Genomic DNA, 22,483 nt, shown 5'->3' on the forward strand with positions numbered 1-22,483 from the left:
CTCATACACTCACATCGGCGTAAAAAACACATACAAACCTACGATCATAGTTAAAACTCTTTAGAAATATTAGAACGAGGATATCTCCAAACAAGGCTTTCTTGGGCATGTCAATCAAGTCCCTGCTGTTGTCAAAGCAACCTGCCAGACACACACGGTGCCCGTTTTCCCTCCACGTTTCTGCTGAAACCCAAGACAAAGACATGGGAACTCGTGTCTCTTTGTACCAAAACAACCCCCCGAAGGCCTAATCGCAGCACGTCTGAAACATGACAGCTATGCAGCTCTTTGCACCAGCTCTCTTTTTATAGACCTGATTGTCTAACGTCCCGTCTCACCCCTCCCCTGATAGCCCCACGTCTTTCTTCACGCCGTCTCACCACTATCTCCGTCTCTCGGTGTCACGCACTCCATCATCCCAACCTGCTTTATTTACCGCCGTCCCGCCTCCCTTTACTATGCGAGGCAGATGAGACACGGTCTCCTCGAAACAATGCCCCCCCTGTGTTGGCGTTCCTGTTTACCTGTCTGCAGACAGCCCTCAGCCCTTCGCAGGGGGAAGCTAAAAACCTAAACAGCTTCCATTTACAGGGCTGCTATTGTTCCTGTCTGCATACCTGAGCATCAATCTGACACTTCCTTAGCGCTAAATTCCAAACATTTATGTAAAAATATACACGGTAGATTTCTCTGGCGCGGACGCATGACTTCTTCATCCGCTTCGTCTTTACAGCTTTGGCTCAAAGCCAGAATTCTGGAGGAACCCATCAGTTTTCCGGGCATCTTTTTTGCCTGTTTCAAAGCCATTTTGTCAGTATAAACTGAAGTCTGATTTCTCCTTTAGGGGTGTGGATGCATGCAAATTAATAAGCTCCACTCTAATCTGTCAGTTTCAGTTTATATTGGAGAGTCAACCCGAAAAGTAAATACTCACTGGCTGAATATGCAATGAGTGCTGCAAGCACGCATTTAGCAGCAGCAACCGTTAAAGATTACTTTTCTAATAATACTGCAGGTATGGAAGCAGTTACACGGGTTCAACACAGGTGTAAGTCTGGGCGTTTGTACGTGTTGTAGGTTTAAACAGATAAAAAAGCCCACACATCACAGTTCCAGGTATTACATGCTTTTGGTTTCTGCTCCTCCTTAATTACACGGGAGCGAAAATGCCTGGAACCGAGCTGATGCTGCGGGAGTAGCATTCAGCAGCACCGTTCATCACACCGAGTGTGGCCTAAAGTGGGACACCTCGGATTTAGACCGTCTACTTTCCTCGCTCTCGGAATAACCGTGCTGCCCGAATCGTGGAGAGCACTTGTGCGCGGATGTCGGTGATTTTCTCTGAACAGAGACGGAATATTAAGTCGCACTCTAGCGTGGAACGAGTCCACGCGTCGGGGAAAACTGGGAGGTGGTTTCGGTGCGTCAACTGTAATCCAGCGTGCTGTACTTGAAATGGAAGCACGGCCGTTTCGGAAGTTTAAAAGGCTGCATTTCACTTCTATTGCAGACACGATCGCCACTAATTCATGAGCTCTTAACCTGCTGTGTGAACAATATAAGACTTTTGAAAAACACCTACGAGCATTTTGAACTGAGATGATTGTTTAAAACTTACAATACACCAAAAAAAGGTTACAATGAAACACTCTGTTGGCACTTTTTATGCTGCTTAGGTGCCGTAAAGCCAAACTGGATGCATTGGTACATAAACTGAAAAGAAAAAAACATTTTGGAAAAAAGGGAAACAGCAGATGGATAAAGAGTGAAATGAAGCCAGAGGGTGTAATGATGCCTTCAGGCCAAAGCCAAAAAGGATTCCAGTAACACACTTAGAGGCAAAACTCACACAAACCCTTTAGAAACCTGTGGGACACCGGCGTCGCCGTCACGGTCTGAAAATAACCTGGTAAAGCTCACTGATCCACTGCTAAAAGGTGTCCTTGCAAATATCTATGGGAGGAATATATTACCGTTACCGTCGCGTTGCCATGGAGTGAAGCTGCTGTCGAGACAGAAATACGGTGGCGTGATAGAAGCATGCACTTGTGGGAGTTTATGAGACCAGAACTGTGCATATTTTTCCCGTTTTTCTGCATCCCATGAAGGGTTTTTATATAGATTATTATATCAGGCGAACATGGAATTGAATCCCCAACATGTGATGTTCTGAGAATGTCCCATTTCTCTATCACAGTGGAACAAAACAACAGCGGTAAAAGGTTCAGCAGCAATCATCTGTTCACTGGTGATTATCACCGCGCCTGCGTTGAGTCACGCTGTTGTTGTTTTTTTCCCTCTCCACTAAAATTTTACAGAAGATGCAAAGGTTGATTTTAGCTGTGACTCTCATAATTGTAACCATGGGAGTAATGAAAGAGCCATTTACGGGAAGACTTTAACAGGTTCTTTTCTGTCTAGTTATTTCTTCAGGCGGCCATCAAAAGGGAAAAGGAGGTGAAAAAGGACATTAACATAAAAAAGGATGAAAATGACATGCTTCCCAACACTAACATTACTACTTATTATAGTAAGAATTTTAAAAACTAATATGCAACAGCGCATGCGTTCAACACCATACAGGTCAGGAGTCAGCAACCCTTTTACAGGATCTTTACAGCTCCTGCTGCGATCAGCATCCATCCCATGGATGTCCGTTTGTCTCATCAGCGTCTGCATATTCTATTTCTGTCACAGACCTGCCTGTACCTCGCAGCATAAAGAAGCTAATGCATCAAGACGTGCTCTTCATAATTCATCATCACAGAGAAGCTCACAAACAGGAAGCTCGGCGCTGTCTCGGTAACTGCTGGGGTTCTTTTGTTGGGGAGGGGAACGGGCCACAGAAGTCAGGCTTTTTCATTAATGTAAATGATTCCACAGTCCTCCTGCTTGTTTTCTATAAGTGGATGAAAAGGAATCAGAGGCCGAGGATCTGTGTGGAGCCACGACACAGGACGTAGAGCATTTATGAATGAGGGATTTTAAAATCAATTTAAATTAAGTGCAAAAGGGGTAAAATGAGAATAGGTGGGTGCTAGAGAGAGTCGAGGGTCATGACTTTACCTTCGGTGGGGTTGATGGCCTCTGGTAAACCGTCCCACGGGAGAGTCCAGTCGGGGCGAGGATGAGGAGCAAAGACCGCCTCGATACCATTTTCCTGCATGCCAAAACACCACGAAAACCCAGATTACCATGGAAATGTAGTAAACAGGGATTGTGGAGAGAAAAGGCAGAGATGAAGAGAATTAGCCTTGTTCATGACCTTCCCTACATATTTCTCATCGATCTACAGCTGAAATAAACAGCCTTGGTTTTTTTCTTCAAACTTGGCCTAAAGGGCAAAGCGGATTTGTGGGATATGATTGAGTCCGTTTCAATCAGACCCACTCTGGATGATGGCCACAACCTGATGCTGAGACAAGGTGCAAGTAGGCAGAGTAACAGAAGAGAGGAACAGAATTTAGAGAAAAATGCTCACATAAGAGAAAATGGGTTAATATTTGAGTTTAGAATTCATAGCCTCTGGATCAGACATTAAAAAACAAAAAGTGCAAGAAAATCTCAATTGCTGCATTTCAGTTGGAATTAGAAATAAATAAGTACTTGTTATTTTAGCCCAAACTCACCAATCTATTCAGATGCAAGGATGGTGGAATAACAACAGCTTTATTCGTGCAAATCCACATGTTTTATTCTGAATTCTAAGCTCTTAAGCTGGATATTATTTAAAGCTTGATATATCAGCTGATATCTCAGGTTATGAGTTTTATCCTCCGCTTTGAAATAAAAGAATTAACTTCATTTTAGCTGCTTTGCACATTTAGCTAGTTGGACAATTCACGACTTAGCGCACTGATGTATTACCCGCTGTCAGTTGTGCGCTCAATGACAAAATGATCAATTTGTGAGAAATAACAGTCAGATTCTTCTGCAGGATCTGAAAGGGGGGTTGTAGGGCCACTTCTGTGTACACGTGAATGGTGCTTTGCACCTCCACAGCTCACTGCACAGCCAGTGTCAATGGGCTCCATCACAGTTTGTTAACTGAAGTGAAACACAGGGGGAGTTAATAAGCCACGGGAGCTGTGGAACGGGCTGGGAGTGGGAAAAAAAACCCCGGCGCCTCCGATAAGCTGCGGCTCTAAACTGTGCAGGGAGGTGAAACATTCTTAAAAATTCAACCATTAACTGCCTCACTCTGACCCTGATGCTAACCCCACAGTACCTTACCCTAAACCAAGTTTTAGCTCTCGCTTTGTAAAAGGTAAGGATAAAAAAACCTCCTCAAAATGTCCAAATGAAGTGATTTGAAGGGCAGATTTATCCTCAAGAGAGCAACACATCCAGGCACATGCACTTGGCTAAGACAGCACAACAGCTGCAGTGTAGACATGATGATGGCGACAGGCAGCCCTCCTTTAATCCCTCTAGGCAGGCAAAGAATGATAGCCATTGTATGCTTTGTGTAATTGCGTGTACACACATTCTTCACAGTTTAAATGTCTCACTTCAACCTGCGTCCGTGTCCAACCGACTTTGTGTTCAATGTCCATCCCACCCGGCACCCTTTCAACCCCACCCTCGTCCTCTCTTCCTGTCCATGCTTCCCATCGCCACTGATATTGAGTCTAAGCCAGCCAGAAATCACAGAAATGTCTCAGCAAAGAAAAAAAGAGCAACAAGGCCAAGAAAAAAGTCTGAAGATTCTACAGTGAGTGGTTAGTCAGCCTTAAGAGGGTTTTCATAGAAAGCTATATCAAATTATTTCCTGGAAGCTAGGCCACAGAAATCTGCGAGGGCAATATTTAGTGCACTAAAGAGCTAAAAACAAGAGAAATATGTGTGAAAATCTTTGTCTTGCCCTTTTTTCCTGAGAGAGCGGTGTTGCATGGACACATTATGCTAATGCAGTGTGTTCCTGCTCCACACTATTTTCAGCTATTACCCAAACTACTTGGTTTGGCTATAAAAATGTTATACGTCACTAAATTCAATGCTTTTATTGCACCTACAACTCGCATTATAACGTCTGCAAAAAAGCAATTGACTACAGGCATCAACTGACCATTACTGAATTGTGCTTTTTAACAACTTGATGTGAAGAAATAAAATGATAGTCCCATACATGGGGATAATTCTTTAAAGAAATGTTTCTAGATGTTTCCAAATTGGCCTTACAAACCACTTCTGTGAGAAGAATCACGTGCGCAGACAGGCCATCTCTGCCCAACAGGTTATGCTTGTTAATTGTGCTAGAAGAAAAAAAATTCCACACTCGTAAACAAAAAAAAAAAATCATCCTGAAACCAAAACACCAGCTACATTCTTGGAGGCACAATTAGCAAGAACTTGAGTGTTTGAAATTACAGGGATAACCATTAACAACCAGTTAGGGGCTGACAAAAGACACTTGGAAACTTGAAGCCTGCATCTGTGTGTTAAAGAAAATATGTCTGGACACCAGAGAGATGTGGAGCACTAGACACAAAGGAGGAAAGGTAATTATTTACTTTAAGTTTAGTCATGGTGGGCCTGGGTCCACCAACAAAGGCGGGCTGCGTCAACATCCCATGGCCTTCGTTCTCCTCCACTTGGCTAGTGGGGTTGTCCTCTGTTGGCGACACTGGGGAGTCATTAATGGGCGCGTGGGGGCTGGAGAAAGCCATACCGCAGGCTTTGGCTGCCCGCAGGACCCCGGGTACTTCCTGAACATTGGCGTACCACCGTAGAAGGTGAGGGAATTGAAGCAGAGCACTCGCCTCACAGGCTTGGAGGGAACACTATCAAAGAGAAGAAATGGGGGGGGGGGGGACAAGAGAAAAACAGGGAGATATTGATTAAGTGACTCATCTGGCCTGTCATCTCCACTGGGGCGAGAAGTCAGGTTCCAACACAATTCACTGACTACACAGCTGGACAGACAGGAGGGGGCCGGCAGGAGAAACACATCAAAACTTTGATGGCAGGAGGGAAGAATGAAGTCAAAGACAGTAATGAAGAGCAGTTTAAGTGCATGCGTGTGTGTGTGAGTGTGTGTGGAGGACAGGAGAAGGGCAGAAGGACACAGACAGACAGTAGGGGGGACTCCGTTGGGCCCTCACAGTCACGTGCAATGTGGCTGGAGATGGCCGTTAACAGGAGACACGCTAGGCTGAGTGTGAAACTGGAAACCAGTGGAGCACAGCTGACTGCTGTGAGAACTTCAGTTTGTTCCCACCGTCCAGGAATAAGAGGGCGGCAGCAGGGTGAGCTGGAGGCTGAGACCCACTTCACTTCCCAATCAATAATGATGTGTGATTGAACAAAACAAGCGCTGTGCTCTCTGCAGACCGCTCTGGACAGCTGCTGTTGCCAAGTATGCACCAGTTACACAACCAGAATGTCTGCAGAACTCTTACTGCAGTTTCCTTTTGGGTTACAAGTTTTCGAGTCTCGATCTGTCCCAGGGATGAAAATGTTCCCAAACCTAAGTCATCCCTCCCCTAAACGGTGTTATCGCTCTTTACCAGGTGGCTCTGGCACATCTGTGAGAGCAAAACCTGTGCCAGCTCTGATGTGGAAAGTTTTCTTATTTGAAAATTGTTGCCAGGATGGATATGAAAGGAGACGTGTGCAGCATGTTCACCCTGATCAAAGAATTGAAGCTTAAATCACGCATTTGACAGGCAATCATAATAAAGATGCTACATACGTAGAGTGATGGGGTTTTGAAGTCACATGTATCAGTTCCATGAACAAAAACACGCATTGTTTTGGTGGAATTGTCAGGAATTAGCTGAAAATCGGTGGTGTCTCAGTCTGGGGGCTGAGAAGCGGAGGGTTCTCGGTTCAAGCCCCGGTGGGGACAAAATATTGGAGGTGTTCTGGTAGTAAGGGAAGGTGCTAGACCACCTTCCAATCATTGCAGAGGTGCCCTTCAGCAAGGTACCAAACCCACAAATGCTTCGACCACATGACGGTGAAAGGGCAAAAGCGGTTTACGAAGTCTTTCGGTATTAGGTCATGAGGTGGGAGCAGGATGAGATGGGCTCTTACCAGGTACAGGTAGATGCAAGGCAGCAGCACCACGTCAGTCAGCGTGAAGTACAGACCCTCAGCAAACACGTGCTCCAGAGGCGGCAACTCGGTGGTCTTCACTTTCCTGATCTCAGAGTTCTCCCTGGTGGCCGCGGAGGGAACTGAATCCACCGACAGCTTGGACAGAGCTGCCCTGAGCTCCAGAGGTGATTGTTCAGAGTCCAGGCTCCTTTTGCTTTGTCTCTGCTCTTTGAGCTTCTGTCTCCGGATCTTGTCGTCATTGTGGACCTTGACGGGCTCGCCAAGCCTGCGCTCCAGCGTGAGGATGGACGGTGGAGGCTGCTTCTGTAGACTCGTGGGGGTTTTCAGGTGCGCTTCAACAGCAGATGGAATATCAATTTCACAGAGTCTGGTCCATTTGCTCACCTGTGCAGGAGGGGGGAAAAATATCAAAACGACTTATTTTTTTAATTGAAGGTTAGGGTTAGGGTTAGGTTTAAATATACTTAAAAACTGTCATTTGGTTCACATGAAAGTACAGAAAATAGAGTTCATATATTACCACAAAAACAGTCCTATATATTAGAGTATATTGTATCATTTAAATTCCAATAGCATTAACCTGTAAAGAACACTAATACAATAGTAGAAGTAGAAGTACAATAAGACTCCATAAATTGCTGTGATTATGACTGAATTATTCACACAATTAAATAGAATCTTAGTGTCCAACAACCACTGGGATCAACTTGCCACACACATTTGAACTTTCATCATCATGCACGACAAATACAGACATATCTGTCTTCTACAAACCTCGGCACAAGCCTTTAAACACGTCTTCTTGAAGCCCAGCAGAGCCATCACATCCTTTCTAGAAGGGTCAGCCTCCAAGGTTTTGCTTATGATGTGTCTAAGGACCACAGCAAGCCCTGCTCTGCACAGACTCCCAGTCTCGTCCAGGACAGCAGGCAGACGACAGGCTCTCACTAAGAGAGGCAGATCTTCGAATTGAATGTCAGACACATCCAGAGCTGCTGGCACATGACTTTTCAGAGGCTGGGAGCCCCCTTCCTTTGAGGAGACCAGAAATACTTTGAAGGATTTGCACTCGCAGTAGGACAGCAGGAATAAAGCGATGGACGTATGCAGGGGGAGATGCGGCTCATCATCTTGGAAGCCAACCTGCAGATAGAGGCTAGGGTGCTGCTTTACCTCTGTAGCTGTCATCGTTAAAAGTAAACAGATAATGCAAGTAAAATCTAGTCAGCTTTAAAACTTTGGGTCATGGATCTTCCTACGGCCAGTTGCAACAAACTATACACTTAAATCCCCGAGCACTTTCTGCGAATATAAACGACCCCAACAGGAATACGGATATGCAACACAACCACTTAAAATCACGTTGTTGCGTTAGAAATTCGGCTTCTTCTATCCTTGTTGCGACGCTAAATTGGGTCACGGCGCCTACTACTGTCTGGTAGTAAAACATACTCTATTACAATAAGGAAAATTCGTAAACTTACACTAATACATAGTATTTTAAGTATATATTTGTGACAGCTTGAATTAAAATTCAAAGACATTGCCAAAAATAGTGCAGTGCTTTAAATCAATCAAAAATTACCCATGCTTGCTTCCTGTACATTCCGGACATATTTAAATGTCGCACACAGATATGGCCACAGCCGAGGCAATAAATTATGAATTCATAATTATTGTGTTAACCATTTAAGGAATATTACTACATTATCAAAAAAATGCATTTAACGTTGTTTTTAAATACATTCCAAATTAGATGTAAAGTAGAGCTGTTACGTATTTATCGTGCGACGCTGTGACGTCATTTAAAGCGCGCTGATTTGATGTCCGCTAACGGGTTTTAGGGGTATTGGTGAGTTAATTTGAAAGTCCACTCGACCCAACTAGCTGTTTCGTGAATCAGGATCAACGAATAACCGAGTTATTTCAGTAACAGCCTGGGCTTTTCCGGATGCATCCAAAAGGGAAATTGTCCTTCCCCATATCCGTTCCGGCGTTTCCTTTTGTCTGATGTACCTATGAAACGTCGCTTGTCAGAAGAACCAAAACATCGGGTTTAAATATCCAAAGTCGAACGAGAGGTAACGCAATCCAGCTGGAATCTATAATATATTTTTCTTTACAGATTAGCTATTTAAAAGTCCTGTTCTTTCCTTGTTAATAATAACGCAATCAAATGATTAAAACATAACACAAATGTCTTTACACTTTGAGGACTTGTGTTAACATGTCATAAGCAGCAATGTGTCAGTCAGCGTTAGGCATTTATAGTTCAGTGTTGATTGTAATATATAAAGTAATTCAACATCATGTGCATCTGATCTGATTATTTCAGAATTCTCGCCGTTGAAGCCATGGCTGGACCTGTCAGTCTGGAGTTGGATCCGGTCTTTTTAAAGGGTCTGAGTTACCTGCACTCCAAGAGTAAAGACTCGGCTGAGAAACTCAAAGCTTTACTTGATGAGTCCCTCTCCAGAGGAAGTGATTCTTCTTACCGTTTATTACAGAAAGTAAGGATTTAAAAACCGCACACTTCTTAACATTAGCACCATAGTTTTGACCGATTTCTCAAATCTCCAGTCTGTTACCAACAAGTATGTTGGGACCTCGTTTGTTTGTTGTGCATTTCAGGATATGGATACCAAAGGATCACTTTCGAAGCTGAGCTTGAGTAAACAGGACTCAAAGTCTTCTTCAAGTTCATCGTCCTCCAGCAGCAGCAGCAACAGCAGTAGCAAATCCAGCTCAGAAAAGAGCAAGAAAGAGGCTGAGAAAAGGCCTTCTGAAAAGGTACCGGACACGTTTCTTTCAAACAAACCAATCCAATTCTAGTGATTTTTTGATTTTTTTAATTTTGCACTGCTGGTGATGTCAGTTAGCTTCAGTTTAGTGCTGGTTAATTGATTAGGAAAGTTTTTACCTGACACATACTTGTCAACCATTTGCTCATTGAAACTGGGAAGTTAAATAAGTGATAAGTTGGTTACTCTTTTACTGATACTCGGGTGTGAACTCTCTCTCCGTTCTCTCCCTCTCTCCCCCCTCTCTTCCACACAGGTCCGAGTTGATCTGGTTGACGTGGACCCTCCGAAAAAGCCCCGTTTGGAGAAACCAGAGAATCGTTCCTCCCCTATTACAGTTCAGACGAGCAAAGACCTCCTTCCAAACATCAGTGACTATGACGAGACCAATGCGGATGACTTTGCCATGGAAATGGGCCTGGCTTGTGTTGTTTGCAGGTCAGTCTGGATTCAATTTGAATGCTGCTTTAACATTCGTGTTCATACATTTTACCTGCTGTATTCTTCACCGCCTCAGACAAATGACAGTGACGATGGGAAACCAGCTGGTGGAATGCCAGGAGTGTCACAACCTGTACCACCAGGACTGTCACAAGCCCCAGGTGACGGATAAAGATGTGAATGATCCGCGGCTTGTTTGGTACTGCGCCCGCTGCACCAGGCAAATGAAGCGCATGGTGAGGAACCACTCGGTGAATGATGCATCTACCTGCGTAGGCTGTCAAAACAATAATAGATGTAGCAACAAGTGTGTTTACAAACCTCCTCCAGGCCCAGAAACCCCCACAGAAACCATCTCCTGCCTCTGCAACGTCGGCGCCAGTCGTGAAAGACCCGCTGGTGAAAAAGCCAGAGATTAAACCCAAACCTGACACAGCCAGCACCTTCCAGGCCTTCAAACGGACAGAAGTAAAGGTGTGTCTCCACGAGTCAGAGAAGATGCTCAGGGCTGCGGAGGGAGTCTAAACTTTGGGTTTTCCAGTTAATAAGTTATTTCAAATGATTGGATATTGACCCAAAAATCTGGGAAATAAACATTTCTTTGTATTTTATTTTAAAATGAGGTTCATTTTATAGCTCCACTGTTTATGGTTTCAGGTGTCCGCCACATCAACCAATCCCACTGGCAGCGGCTCCTCCTCCGGCAGCGGTCTGACAGGTTGGGCCGCATTTGGCGCCAAGACGAGCGCGTCTCTTTCTGCAGGCTCCAAAACGGGCCCCCCTGGTCCCAGCGGCAGCAGCCATAAGACACTGACTCCATCTGGCCAGAAACCTGTTGGCCTGTCTGGGCTGGCTGGAGCCAAGTCCACCCTCGGCGGGGCAAAGATTCCCGGGAGTGGCAACGGGAATGGCTCCAGCCAGGCGCCACTGAAGCCGCCGCCACCGCTGACGCTTGGCAAGCAGCCGCTCAACCGCTCCTCGAGCGCCGAAAACCAGGGGAAGGGGTCAGCCTCATCAGGGGGCAGCTCACCGGGCAGCAGCCAGGCGAGTGCGGGAGGAAACGGAGGAGGCAATGGAGGAGGTAACGGGAACAATGGCTCCAAGGCGGCAGCAGGAGACAAAGCACCGACATCCCAGGAGTCGCAGTTTAACGCCATGAAACGTTTACAACTGGTTAAGAAGAAAGCAGCACAAAAGAAACTGAAGAAATGAGGAACCTCGAACAGGAGGGGAGGACGGCCATGGAGAAGAACTTTAATGATGACGGGCGCACCCTCAGATGCGCAACTGTGCCTTGTTCTGTCCTAACAAATCAGTCCATTAAAAAGGCGTCCGTCAAGTTTTATCAAAATTAAATCTTTTTGTAAGCGGTCATTCTGTTTTTCCTTTTTTCCCCTCATTTGAACACAAGTATTCAGCAGGAGAAATGGTAAAAAGATCCCATTTATTCGAAGCATAATATTTAAAATATAAATCAGGGATTCCTTCATCAATTATTTCACATGAGTAGGTTTTACTTCATTAATAAATCGCTTCATATTAATATAAACTCTACAACACTGAAGTAGAAAAAAAGTGCTCAGAACAGTGCGCCATGTTCTCCTCCCATTCCAAGATCCCTTGAACACTTCATGACACGCTTCATGACCCCAAGTTCCTTCAGCTCCGATTTTTTTTCCATGCACGAAGATGTTTTACAGCCGCAACTTTTCCAAACTGCTGAAGCGGAGATGTTCCCGATTGGCAACATAGAAAATCTCTACGCGTAGGACATCTTGCCAAGGTAGTTGGCAGGCACGTATCCCCTCTGCCCGTTGCACTCGGCTAACCACCAGTCTTTGTTGCCCCCAAGGTCAGAGAACTGCAGGATGCGAACGTGCTGGTACTCCTGCAAGGTCAGCTCCTGGTCAGAGCGGGCCTGGAAGGCGTACACGGCATAAAACTGGAACAAGAGATCAAATGTGGGAGAGACAGGAATTTATTCTAGGAATTGATTTTGTTGGATTAATTCGGGATTTTGTAGGATTCATACTAAAAAAAAGGATCATGACTAAATAGTTAAATAAAATATAGAGGTTTTCTGTCTTTGCAAAAGTAATAATCAGGATACTTTAAAATGTTTTCTACAGTTAATAGTTTTATAAAGTAAAAGGCTAGAGGAGCTGAGAACTTCACGTGGTTAAATAAAGTGTTGCACTTTTATAAAATTCCAACAGGGGGCACTGTTATATCGATTTCTTGTTGGAATATGTTTATCCTTTATTTAAAATAAACCTCGCCAACAATCATGTTGTTTCCAACACACCTGCTGAGTGTCGTTCTCCAGCGTGTCCTCCGTGTCCTCGGGGCTCACTTGATCTCCCTGTAGTCCAGAGAGTGTTGAGCTGCTGTCGGTGGTGTTGAGGCTGAAGCTCCGCAGGCTGCTGCTGCCGCTGCCCGACACGAAGAGGCTGAGGTCGTCAAAGTCCTCGTCCACGCTCACAGGTTGCTGCTGTTGCTGCGGTTGCTGTTGTTGATCCCTGCACATCTGGCCCGACCGCTGGGAGTCTCTCAGTGGATTGTAGGGCTTGAGGAAGGTGGAGTAGACGTAGCCTTGAGAGCCTGAGGGATGCAAAAGGGAGAGTTTGTCATAAGATGGTAAATTAAAGTAACTAAAGATCATGTTCTGTATCTTAGGAACATTAGAGAACCCCTCCACCATGATAAGGTGAGGAACTGATCCTGAATCTGTTAATTGAAACAGTTTTCATCACAAAAACTACATTTCTGCCATTGCATCCACAATTACTGGGTTAAACTATGGTATGTCTTTCAATAGAATGTAGGCACCAGTTCCATAGAAGAAAAGCTGTGCAGCATCTTGTGCTGCATCCTACAAGTCTATGGAATGTCATTTTGGAGACGAGGAGGCGTGTAATAGAGCCAGAGAGACAGGTGCATCTGGAGTTGTGAGGCAACCTTCAGCAGAGCCAGGCAACGAGGTCCATCACCAACAACCTTGAATCACTGAAGCTCCTGGGACTGATTCTGGTGTGCTGAGGGTTTGCTGCGTCTGCAGCCTCGTCTATTCACAGGTGCTTTCATGTGATATCCTAATGCCCTTAATGTGTCTGACAGGTAGTGTGTTAAGTGTCTGTGCTGAAACACACACATCCTTCTACTTCTGTCTTTATGAAGACTAGGCATATACCCAGCACCTTACCCTGACCCCCAACCCTAACCTTGATCCAAACCCTAACTTAAACCCAATTCTATCCCCAACCTTAAAACCGCATCTTGAACCTCAAACAGTCCTTTGAAAGTTGTGAGGACCAACCAAAATGACTTTATTTTCCCAAAATGTCCTTATTTTGCTAGTAGGATGGGGACTTTGCTACTCAGTATGTACAACACACACACACACAGACACACACGTGCTTACCTCCAGTGTGAACCAGCCAGCGGCTGCTGCTGCCCGATGGGTCCGTGTCCTCTAGCAGGGCCACCAGCTCCCCCTCCAGCAGGCTGAGGTCCTGCTCCTGACAACCATTGCATTTCCTCTTCAGCAGGTAAAGGCTGCTGACTGGGTGTTCTGCCAGGAGCTTGGCCCGCTGGTCCTCCGTCTGATGCTGCACCTCTGGCATCTGGAGGGGAACAAAGTCCAGAAAGGAGATGACATGAAGCAGCCCTGGCCTGTGAGCGCTGGCATTTCTTATCATTTTAGGAGTGCAATGGGGGGACTTGTAAAGGGCACTCTGGAATATGCAAATCTGCATCTGGTTCCCATTCCCCACACATATAAATGAATAAATCACAAAGGGATTGAGACCAAGCGGGAGATTTCAGTTGCTAAGTGCCTGGTGCAGCCCTCTCTGTCCTTCTATGGTCTGAAAAAACATCCCTTTTGCAAGCTACACAAACAAAACTGCTGGGTTCTTACTGTCATTTTTTTGTCCCGTTGTCTCTCGAAGCTGACCTTCCTCTCCATTAACTTCTGTGCGTTATCTTTGACAAATGTCAGATTGTTGAGCTCCTCCATGATGCTGTTCTGCACCTCGGCGGTGTTCGACAACGGAGCCTGGAAAGTATGAAACGTTTGGGTTTGACTGTTAAAACGACCAAATGAACAGAGGTTCTGAAGTTTTGTCTCATGAGTTGCTCACCGGCAGCTGATGAATGGACGGCGAGCTGACGAGGATTTGTTCCATCAGTCTGCGCAGCAGAGTCACGATATTCACCACAGAGTTGGTCAGGATCATATAGGCCGCCGCGTTGAACCGCTGCAACTCCTCCACAAGCATGGCGTTGAGAGCTTCGTAGTCCCTCCTGGCAGGTCCGGACGTGTCGTCGGAAGGAGAAGCGGTGGTGGTGGAAGAGGACGAAGAAGAGGAGGAGAAGGAAGAGGAGCGCTCAAGACGGCTGGAAGAGGAGCGCTCAAGACGGCTGCAGTAATCCAGCAGTTTGTCGTAGCGCTTCTGGATGAGCTTCTGTGGGCCCGTGAACATGCCCTGCAGGGAGGAGAGCGGTGCCAGGACCGAGCACTCCATGCTGTCTTTCTGGTGCAAGAGAAACCAGCATCTTTAATTGTACTTTAAAATGACTCCACATAGATTTTTTTTGTTCAATACTCACAAAGTGCTTGTAGGGATCGTTTCCATTCGTGTGTGTAGAATTGATGACTCCATTTTTCTTGGGCTCCTTGACGATGGTTTCCATGTCCTCGACATTCTGGACGGCCACAGACACAAGCTCCTGCAGCAGGTACGGGAAGACTTGTCAGAATGTCCGTTAAAAAGAAAAGAAAGCCTGAACGTATTGGCCCAGAACCTCTACCTGAGTGTGCTGCAGGTACCAGTGGACGTTCTTGACCAGCTGCCTCACTGCTTTCTCCAGGCTCCTGAACAGCTTCTCCTCTCTGTCAAACGTTTCGTCTCTCACCTGTGGAGATCGAGCATCGCGCCTCAACGTCGTCCTTACTTCAACAAAACTGTCTTTCTTTTGGCCGGAGACGTCTTTATTCTACCTGTGGTTCAACTCCGGTGAGGATCTTGAGATATCCGGCAAATCGGTCGCCTTTTTTACGGATGGAGTGGATGTTGAACTTGTTCAGTTTGCCCCTCAGCGTGCTTTCGTCCTCCACCCTTCTATACTTCATCACTGCAAACAGAATTAGAAAGCCTTGAGTCTAAGGACGCGCCTGGGTGCCCGTTTGTGTGTGCGCGATCTCACCGATGTCCTTGCGTCTTCGGAATTCGTTGATGTTGACGTTGATGATCTTGGTCGCGGTGAGGGCCTCCTGCAGCGGCCGGTAGTCCGGGTGGTCTTCGGGCGTGGCCTGCCAAAGCTCGCCGAGCAGCAGCGGGTACTTCATAACTCTCTGCACTGGTTTGATGAGCAGCGAACCCATGTCCAGCAGGTTGGGTTTCCCTCTGCGAACAATGTGTCACAATTGGACTTATTTTCTCTGGAGCATTGTTGTTACCGATTTCCTGTTTTTATGTGGTTTTGGATGAGCACATGTTTACTTCCTCATCTGTGAGGTTCTGCCCTGGTCTGATTTGATTGGTCCTTTCAACCTTTTCTCACTTGTATATTTAAGCACCCCCCCCCCACACACACACACACACACACACACAACAACAACATTTTGTCCACATAGCTCTGTTTTGGATCACCACCATCCTGCCCAGCAGCTACAGCTGTGGCTTGCCCCCTGCGTCAGGAACGCCCAGTCAGAACTTCTTTTTGTCTTCTCTGTTTTCAGGAATGGGTTTTTCTTGTGCTTGCAAGACACCAGCACTGGTTCTTTGGATCCTTTCACTTGGCATTCAGTTAATGATTTTGTAATCCGAGACAAGTCACCAGTGAGTGTTTCTGATGTGAAGGGGACAACAGCAGCAGCAATGTTGACACACAGTCTGGATGAAACCCGATCGAAGCTCCGGTTAGTGGTTCTTCCCAAACAATGGTGCAAAAAAGGGAATCTTCTCTGATTGTTTGCAGTGTCTGTGTCTGTTTTCTGATGTCCTTTAGTGTTTCTAGTCTCGTCTTACGTTCTTTCATCTGATTGAGCATCTGATTGCTAAACTTTGAACTCTTCTCTTCTCTTATGTTGTGTTTATTTGTTGCTCAGCCCCTCTGTTGGATGTTTTCTGACAACCTAACTGTGTATTTTTAAGATGAAATCCAGTTTCACGCTGTCATTTCATCCCAAAAATCAAGAAAAGGCCAAACGAATGAAGCGATACTTACCCTTGCTCGTAAATTTTCCTGTAAATACAAAGATAAGGAAACAAAGTCACATATTTAATGATAAGCGGTGACATGCGACCGTGATATTTACATCGAGGAAATGACTCACTTCAGAGCTGATATACACGTGGCAAAATGCTGCTTTATTTCATCCTCTTTCTCGTAGGATTTGAGCGACGTGTTGGCATCATCGTGATGGTAGCAGTAAATCTTGTACACATCCTCTATTGCTGCTTTCGCCTGGATGAATATTTCCCCTTCGGACGGAAATGAGATGTAAGCTTCACAGCAGAATAAGAGGCCGAGCGGTCGTGGCGGACGGGTGAACGCCGTTACCTATGACGACTGCCTCTTTGTCAAGCTCGGCAATAGCCTCGTGCAGTCTGTGAAGGAGAGCTGCGGACACCTCACACACAGTTTCCATGTTGGTGAACATCCTGTCCACATCAACAACCTGGCAGGACACGAGCATCGTAACGTCAGTTGGTTGTCATGGAGACAAGTTAGGCAAAAGTTGTGACGATCAGCGTTTACCTGCAGATTCCTCAGAGGCTGCACCACCTCTCTGATGCACAGCTCCAGGTCTGTGAGGTAGTCTTTTTCTGTCTGCACCAGCTCCTGGATGACCTTTGACCTGCGGTTCATCTTCCGCATTCGAATTTCTTCGGGGTCCATTACCGGCGAGGTGGGTGTGGACATGTCGTGGGGCGTCATTTTCTCTGAGAAAAAAAACATTGCGCACTTTTCACATTAGAGAAAATAGCGCCTCGGCCGTGATGGTGCGGCCCGTCGAGCCGTAAGTTCACATTTTTTAAAAAAGACCTTCGGCCTTTGGGCTGATGCTGCGTGCTCAGAAAACCCAGCAACCATCACAACATATTCATCTGACACTTGTGTATTTGACAGTGATCTAATTTATTTAACTTGACACCAAATAAGCTCACTTTACATGTCAGTCAGGCCTCTCTCTCTCTGACTCTCTCTCTCTCTCTGACTTTGCATGACAGACAGAGGGGGGGTCTATTCAGAGGGAAGAGGGATGCTTCCGTGACACCACACATGGTTTTCTTCCCTGGAGTGAAAGGTTGGAGCGTGGCTGGGGGTGGAGTTTGAATGTTTGTGTCAGGTTACGGCTCTGATCGAGGCGCTGATGTAATGCTGCGCCGTGCTCAGGCATTCCATCTGCTCCCCCTGCCCACGGGGGCGAGCGTCTGTGGGTGTGGTGCAAACTGAGTAGACATACCTGCGCAACACCTGTGTAGATATTAACAACTGCGAAAAGATCAATTATGCTCAGCTATTTAGCTAAAATTGGCGTTAGAGCTTGACATAATTAGAAAATTACAAATCATTCTGGGTGTGGTTTTTGAGGCCTGTGAAAGCTGATCTGCTGCACTTTCTCATGGATGAAAGGACATTTCCGACATCTCTTTAAATGCAAACTTGTAATCCTGTCACTCTGCTATCATTAGTTATCGGTTTTACATTGAAATAAACTTCTTTGATTTGACAGCTTGAGTGCATAAACCCTTAGTCCCACAGTTAATAATTAACTGATCAAAGCCTACAACAATAGAACCCACTGGGTGAGGCTTAAAATACATCTTTCTGCATTCCTTTTTTCTAAAATAACAGCAAAGAAACAATAATATGTTAAATTTCTGACTGCTTAACAAATAAACCTGAGGAGGAAACCTTCATTCGCAATGTGTGTATAAGGAGGGTTGGATTTTTAGCCGATTCCTGCTACTTTCAGTCTAATTATGTGTAAAAGTTGAACTGGAGAGCAGCATCCTCCCCCTCCGACACATCTCAGACCCACACAGCCGTAATGTTGGGTGAGGTCTGGTTGCCGGCACAGGAGTTCCCATGAAAGCGGATACATGCTTTTCTCTATTCAGCCCTGTTGAAAGAAAAAAAAAGATCCAACCGGCAGACCCAGAAGTGAATGCGCGGCTTGGTGTATCGTGTGACCCCCCCTGCTGTGAAAAATGACATGTCGGTGTCTGCTGTTCAGGAAAACTCCAAGAATTATTCTAACCATCCACCATCCAGCTGTTTTAATGTTTAATTTAAGGGAACCACGTGGAGTCTTTGTTTTATGAGCATCCATTCATACAAAATAAATAGGGCTTTGTGTTGGTCAATCATTGCCAGACCCATCATGCTCATTTACTGTAAATAATAAGACGTATTGATTGCACGTTGCCATGACGTTGCACCCCGACGAACCTGTCTGACGAGCAGATGAGAGCTGGCTGTCAAACTCATATGTTTCCTCTTTCGGTGAAGTCATTGTTCTGTCAATATTTGCAGTGGTAATACCACAGCGCATGTCTGTTACAGCCCGTCAGGGGGGGACCTAAAGCCAGGCCGGGCGAAAGAGTGGTTTACCAAAAACAGATCCGTGACCTTCTGTTTGTTTTTGACAACCTTGATGCAGGTTTGTCATGAAAATGGCAACTACAGACAGTCTGTGTTGCAGGTAAAACACAGGCGCCGCTGATAAGGAAGTTGCGAGACTAAGTCAGTAGGCTATGCTGTGCTACTTTAGAAATGAGTCACGGCGGCACATGACGTCCATTGTTCATGGACATAAAACAGGAACACTTGCATATTTTATATTTTTGTCATTTTTCTGGCAAGTCATCCAGCCGGTGGCACTGGGATTTTGCCTGAAGTGCAGCATTCCCTCTCGCTAGCTTCACCCCGGGGACAGGTGAAGCCAGTTTTTCACAGACAGGATTGCCTGTGAGATTTAAAAAAAAAAAAAGCCCGCGTCAGCATTTGTGATGAGGCAACCTTCATCTGAATTAATGATTTGTTATCTTGGCCCCAAGCCTTCCGGGGTGCCGGAAACGGCTACTTTTCCCTTGAAAAAGAAGGAGCGAGCTGCGAGGCCATGCGTGTCACACCTCCGGAGACTTTGCCGTGACGCCCCGATGACGATGGTCGGCCCGTCTCTGTGCCCTGATGGTGCCGGGAGCCGGTGTTTACCTGCAGGTCTGGAACATTTTTCAAGCCACTCCTCTGGGCCTGAGTTTGAAGCTCAGTTTGCATATGTGGCTGCGTCCCTGTGGGAGTATCTCCCGCTCAACACATAGTAACACAACAGGTGCCTGGTGTCCAGCGCCAGACAGTGATGCACTTGGGCTGCCTGTGGTTCCTTGGTTGTTGACCCTTAAATCCCGAATCTCTGGTCTAATTATTAACTTCCTGGTAACATATCTACAGTCATTAGAGTTTTGACTCCTCGTGTATGTCTATGCATATTGTTGCCATAGTTTTGACCCCTGGGGAGGTCATTATATGTGGTACCTTTAAGTTTAGTGCTGTATTCCGTCTTGTCAGACTGACTCCTCCTCACCAGCGTCCCCAGGTTGATGTCGCCCTTCACTGTGTCTTCAGCCACGATAGTGTCTGTCTTTCTCCTCTCCAGGTAGCGCAGGAACACAGGTCTGTTCCTCCTCTTGATCCCCTTCTCCTTCTCCTTCTCCTTCTCCTTCTCCTTCTCCTTCTCCTTCTCCTTCTCCTTCTCACCTCCGCCGACCTCACTGGGATCCATGTTGAGGCTGTCAGTGTCCCCTCGCCGCTTCCAGCCCAGCTGAGAACAGGGAGAGACAGGCGGGAGAGCCTGGGAAGTGCACCAGGTGTAATGTCCACTGTGCACTAAGTCCCAGCTCTGCACAGGTAATTTAGCCCCTCCTCTTTGTCTACCTGTCATGAGAGTGACAGTATATGACCACGCCCCCTCCCTCACTCTCGCTCTCTCTCTCACTCTCTCTCTCTCTCTCTCTCTGGATCATATGTTTTCCCTTCTTGATGTTTGGGAGGAGGGAAAAAGGTTTCAAGGCAATTTACAGACAAGATCACATGATCAAATATTGAAAGTGGAGTACAAGCGGAGAAAAAAATAGGGTATTACAGAAAGAAAATGTTTATGTAAATTCACAATTAAACATATTACATATGTAAAAAGAAAAGTGCAAAAAAAATAAAAAGCTGCCAAACAAGAAGAAAGAAGAAGGAGGTGAGGTGGAACAGTTTCCTAAAGGGAGCTGTAATATTGGACATTTAAGATGTATCATAATGGCTAAAATCCGATGGATCACATGGAAGCTGCAGATTAACGATGATTAATCACCATTCAAAAAATGGGCCTGACAAATTCAATTTGTATTCTCTGCTGTTTGTTGTAGGAATGGAAGGGTTTTAGCTTTAATCTACACTTAATACCGTAGAACACAGAAATATTCTTTGCTGTTTTGTTTTGTTTGTTGCAAATTTATGAAAAGGAAAAACTAAAAGCTAAGCCTTCTCTGGGTGGGAGTGTGGGTGACTAGATGGCTGTTCTAGCAATACAGAGGTTGCTAGTTCAATCCCATGCCCATGTTGAACATGAAATTGACCTGAAGCTGTGTCTGATTGAGTGTGATTGGTTATCTAAGGTGCACGTGGCCCCAGGTGAGTATTCCCCAGGTGCTCTCAGAGACACTACAAATAATTATATGTTTTATGACTGAAATCAGAATGTGAATATGTGTAAACAAGAGTAAAGCGTCAGCATCTTCTCTAAATAACATCAGGTTTGCAGAATTATCGAACCGTGTTGCCTTTTTAGTCGACCAAAGGAGTGGAAACTCTGCGCAAACTTGCAACTGAGCAAACAGCTGAAGCTCCCGTGTTTGTCTCAGTGACGTCATGTGACTCCGGGTGTGGCTTTTCATTGGTGCGTCCTGTGATGGACAAATGCAGGACACCTGCGGACAAGACACACGAGACATCCATATTTGAATAAGAGTATAAGCACAAGAAACTCTCTTCTTAATGAAAGCTAATAGCAGAATTTACTTTTTAATGTAGAAACAAAATCGTGGAAAAAATATGCAGTCTGTTAATGAAATCCGTTTTTGAGACACTGATAGCTTTATTAATGAGTGCTTGTTAGATAAAAGACAAGAATGTGTGCCTCAGACGACTGATGGGTCGATCCGTGCTGCTCTGCACTTGAGGAATGTCGCTGAGGATTCGCCTCCCAGGCAGAAAACAATCAAAATTTCTAATATTTACCATCCATGTCCATCCACAATCACTGTCAGGTCATGTGACCTTCAGCCCTTGGCTGTAATGAACAACTCATTATATGACGTGATGGTTATATTTACATGTTCTGGGTTTGATCTGTGCTCAGCAGCCCTGAACCCTCATGGCAACAGTGTCAAATGCAAACATGCACTTTAAACCATCGTTTATGACAGCCGGTATGGGCCTATTTGTTTGAATATGGAGCACTGTTGCAGCAGTAAAACAGGCACATCAAGCAGTCCGAACGGGGTGCGTGTTTGTTCAGGGCCGAAAAAATTCATGTGGACTTCGATCTGGAGAAGTTGACAAATCCGCTATCATCGGGTTCAAAAACATGACATCATCGGGCTTATTTACTCACGTGGAGATAGAATAGAACCCACATGGTGCTTTGCAATAAGCAGCAAGATGAGGACAGTGGGAGTGAGGACATTTGAGCTGGTCCTGACAGCTTTAAAGATCAATTTGAGGGTTAAGACTTGGTTAAAGGCTCAGGTAGGAATTTGGTTAGTTAGGGTTAGATGTTTGGTCATGAAGGTTAAGGTGAGGGTCATTTTGAAAGTGAGAGTCCTTCCAAAGGTAGCATAAAGACTCCATAATCATATGTCAAAGATATATTACTGCTTTATAATTTATTATGGTGCATATTTAACTAACAGAGGGAAAGGGGCGGGATTTAATTAGCTTCTTCTCACTCCTTTTAAACATAAAAACGTGTTTGTTTTTCCTCTCGCTTTAAAAAAAAATATATTTCGAGTTGTATTACGTTTATTGTTGTTGGCTTGTTTTCTTCTTTTGTTTTGTGTTGAAATAAAACTAATATTCTATTTTATTACGAATGTGTGTGCGAGCTTCACCGTCAT

At 45.4% G+C, this 22,483-nt stretch overlaps 3 protein-coding genes across 3 annotated transcripts in view; 1 reads left to right on the plus strand and 2 right to left on the minus strand.

The window, feature by feature from the left end:
* gstcd (glutathione S-transferase, C-terminal domain containing) overlaps positions 1–8,495 on the minus strand; it is a 30,233-nt gene extending 21,738 nt beyond the window's left edge. The window contains exons 1-4 of the mRNA XM_003972439.3: positions 7,837–8,495; positions 7,039–7,446; positions 5,514–5,783; positions 3,067–3,160 (exon numbers count right to left, since the gene is read on the minus strand). Of these exons, the coding sequence (XP_003972488.2) occupies positions 3,067–3,160; positions 5,514–5,783; positions 7,039–7,446; positions 7,837–8,250 (1,186 nt within the window). The 5' untranslated portion in view covers positions 8,251–8,495. The remainder of the gene's footprint in view (positions 1–3,066; positions 3,161–5,513; positions 5,784–7,038; positions 7,447–7,836) is intronic.
* A 364-nt stretch (positions 8,496–8,859) lies between these two features.
* Positions 8,860–11,677, plus strand: ints12 (integrator complex subunit 12). The gene is made up of 7 exons (XM_011612891.2): positions 8,860–9,143; positions 9,398–9,572; positions 9,694–9,852; positions 10,120–10,301; positions 10,381–10,540; positions 10,635–10,778; positions 10,962–11,677. The coding sequence occupies exons 2-7, from the start codon at positions 9,417–9,419 to the stop codon at positions 11,514–11,516; spliced, it is 1,356 nt and encodes a 451-aa protein (XP_011611193.1). The 5' UTR covers positions 8,860–9,143; positions 9,398–9,416; the 3' UTR covers positions 11,517–11,677.
* A 55-nt stretch (positions 11,678–11,732) lies between these two features.
* On the minus strand, positions 11,733–20,246 carry arhgef38 (Rho guanine nucleotide exchange factor (GEF) 38). The gene is made up of 14 exons (XM_011612893.2): positions 19,854–20,246; positions 17,070–17,254; positions 16,872–16,989; positions 16,645–16,792; positions 16,536–16,553; positions 15,513–15,712; positions 15,307–15,440; positions 15,117–15,221; positions 14,916–15,035; positions 14,447–14,839; positions 14,224–14,361; positions 13,726–13,927; positions 12,610–12,905; positions 11,733–12,246 (listed from the first exon to the last, which is right to left on the minus strand). The coding sequence occupies exons 1-14, from the start codon at positions 20,098–20,100 to the stop codon at positions 12,064–12,066; spliced, it is 2,487 nt and encodes an 828-aa protein (XP_011611195.2). The 5' UTR covers positions 20,101–20,246; the 3' UTR covers positions 11,733–12,063.
* Between the last annotated feature and the right edge of the window lie 2,237 nt (positions 20,247–22,483).

This window comes from Takifugu rubripes, chromosome 17 (genome assembly GCF_901000725.2).
Source record: "Takifugu rubripes chromosome 17, fTakRub1.2, whole genome shotgun sequence".
Classification (NCBI taxonomy): Eukaryota; Metazoa; Chordata; class Actinopteri; order Tetraodontiformes; family Tetraodontidae; genus Takifugu; species Takifugu rubripes.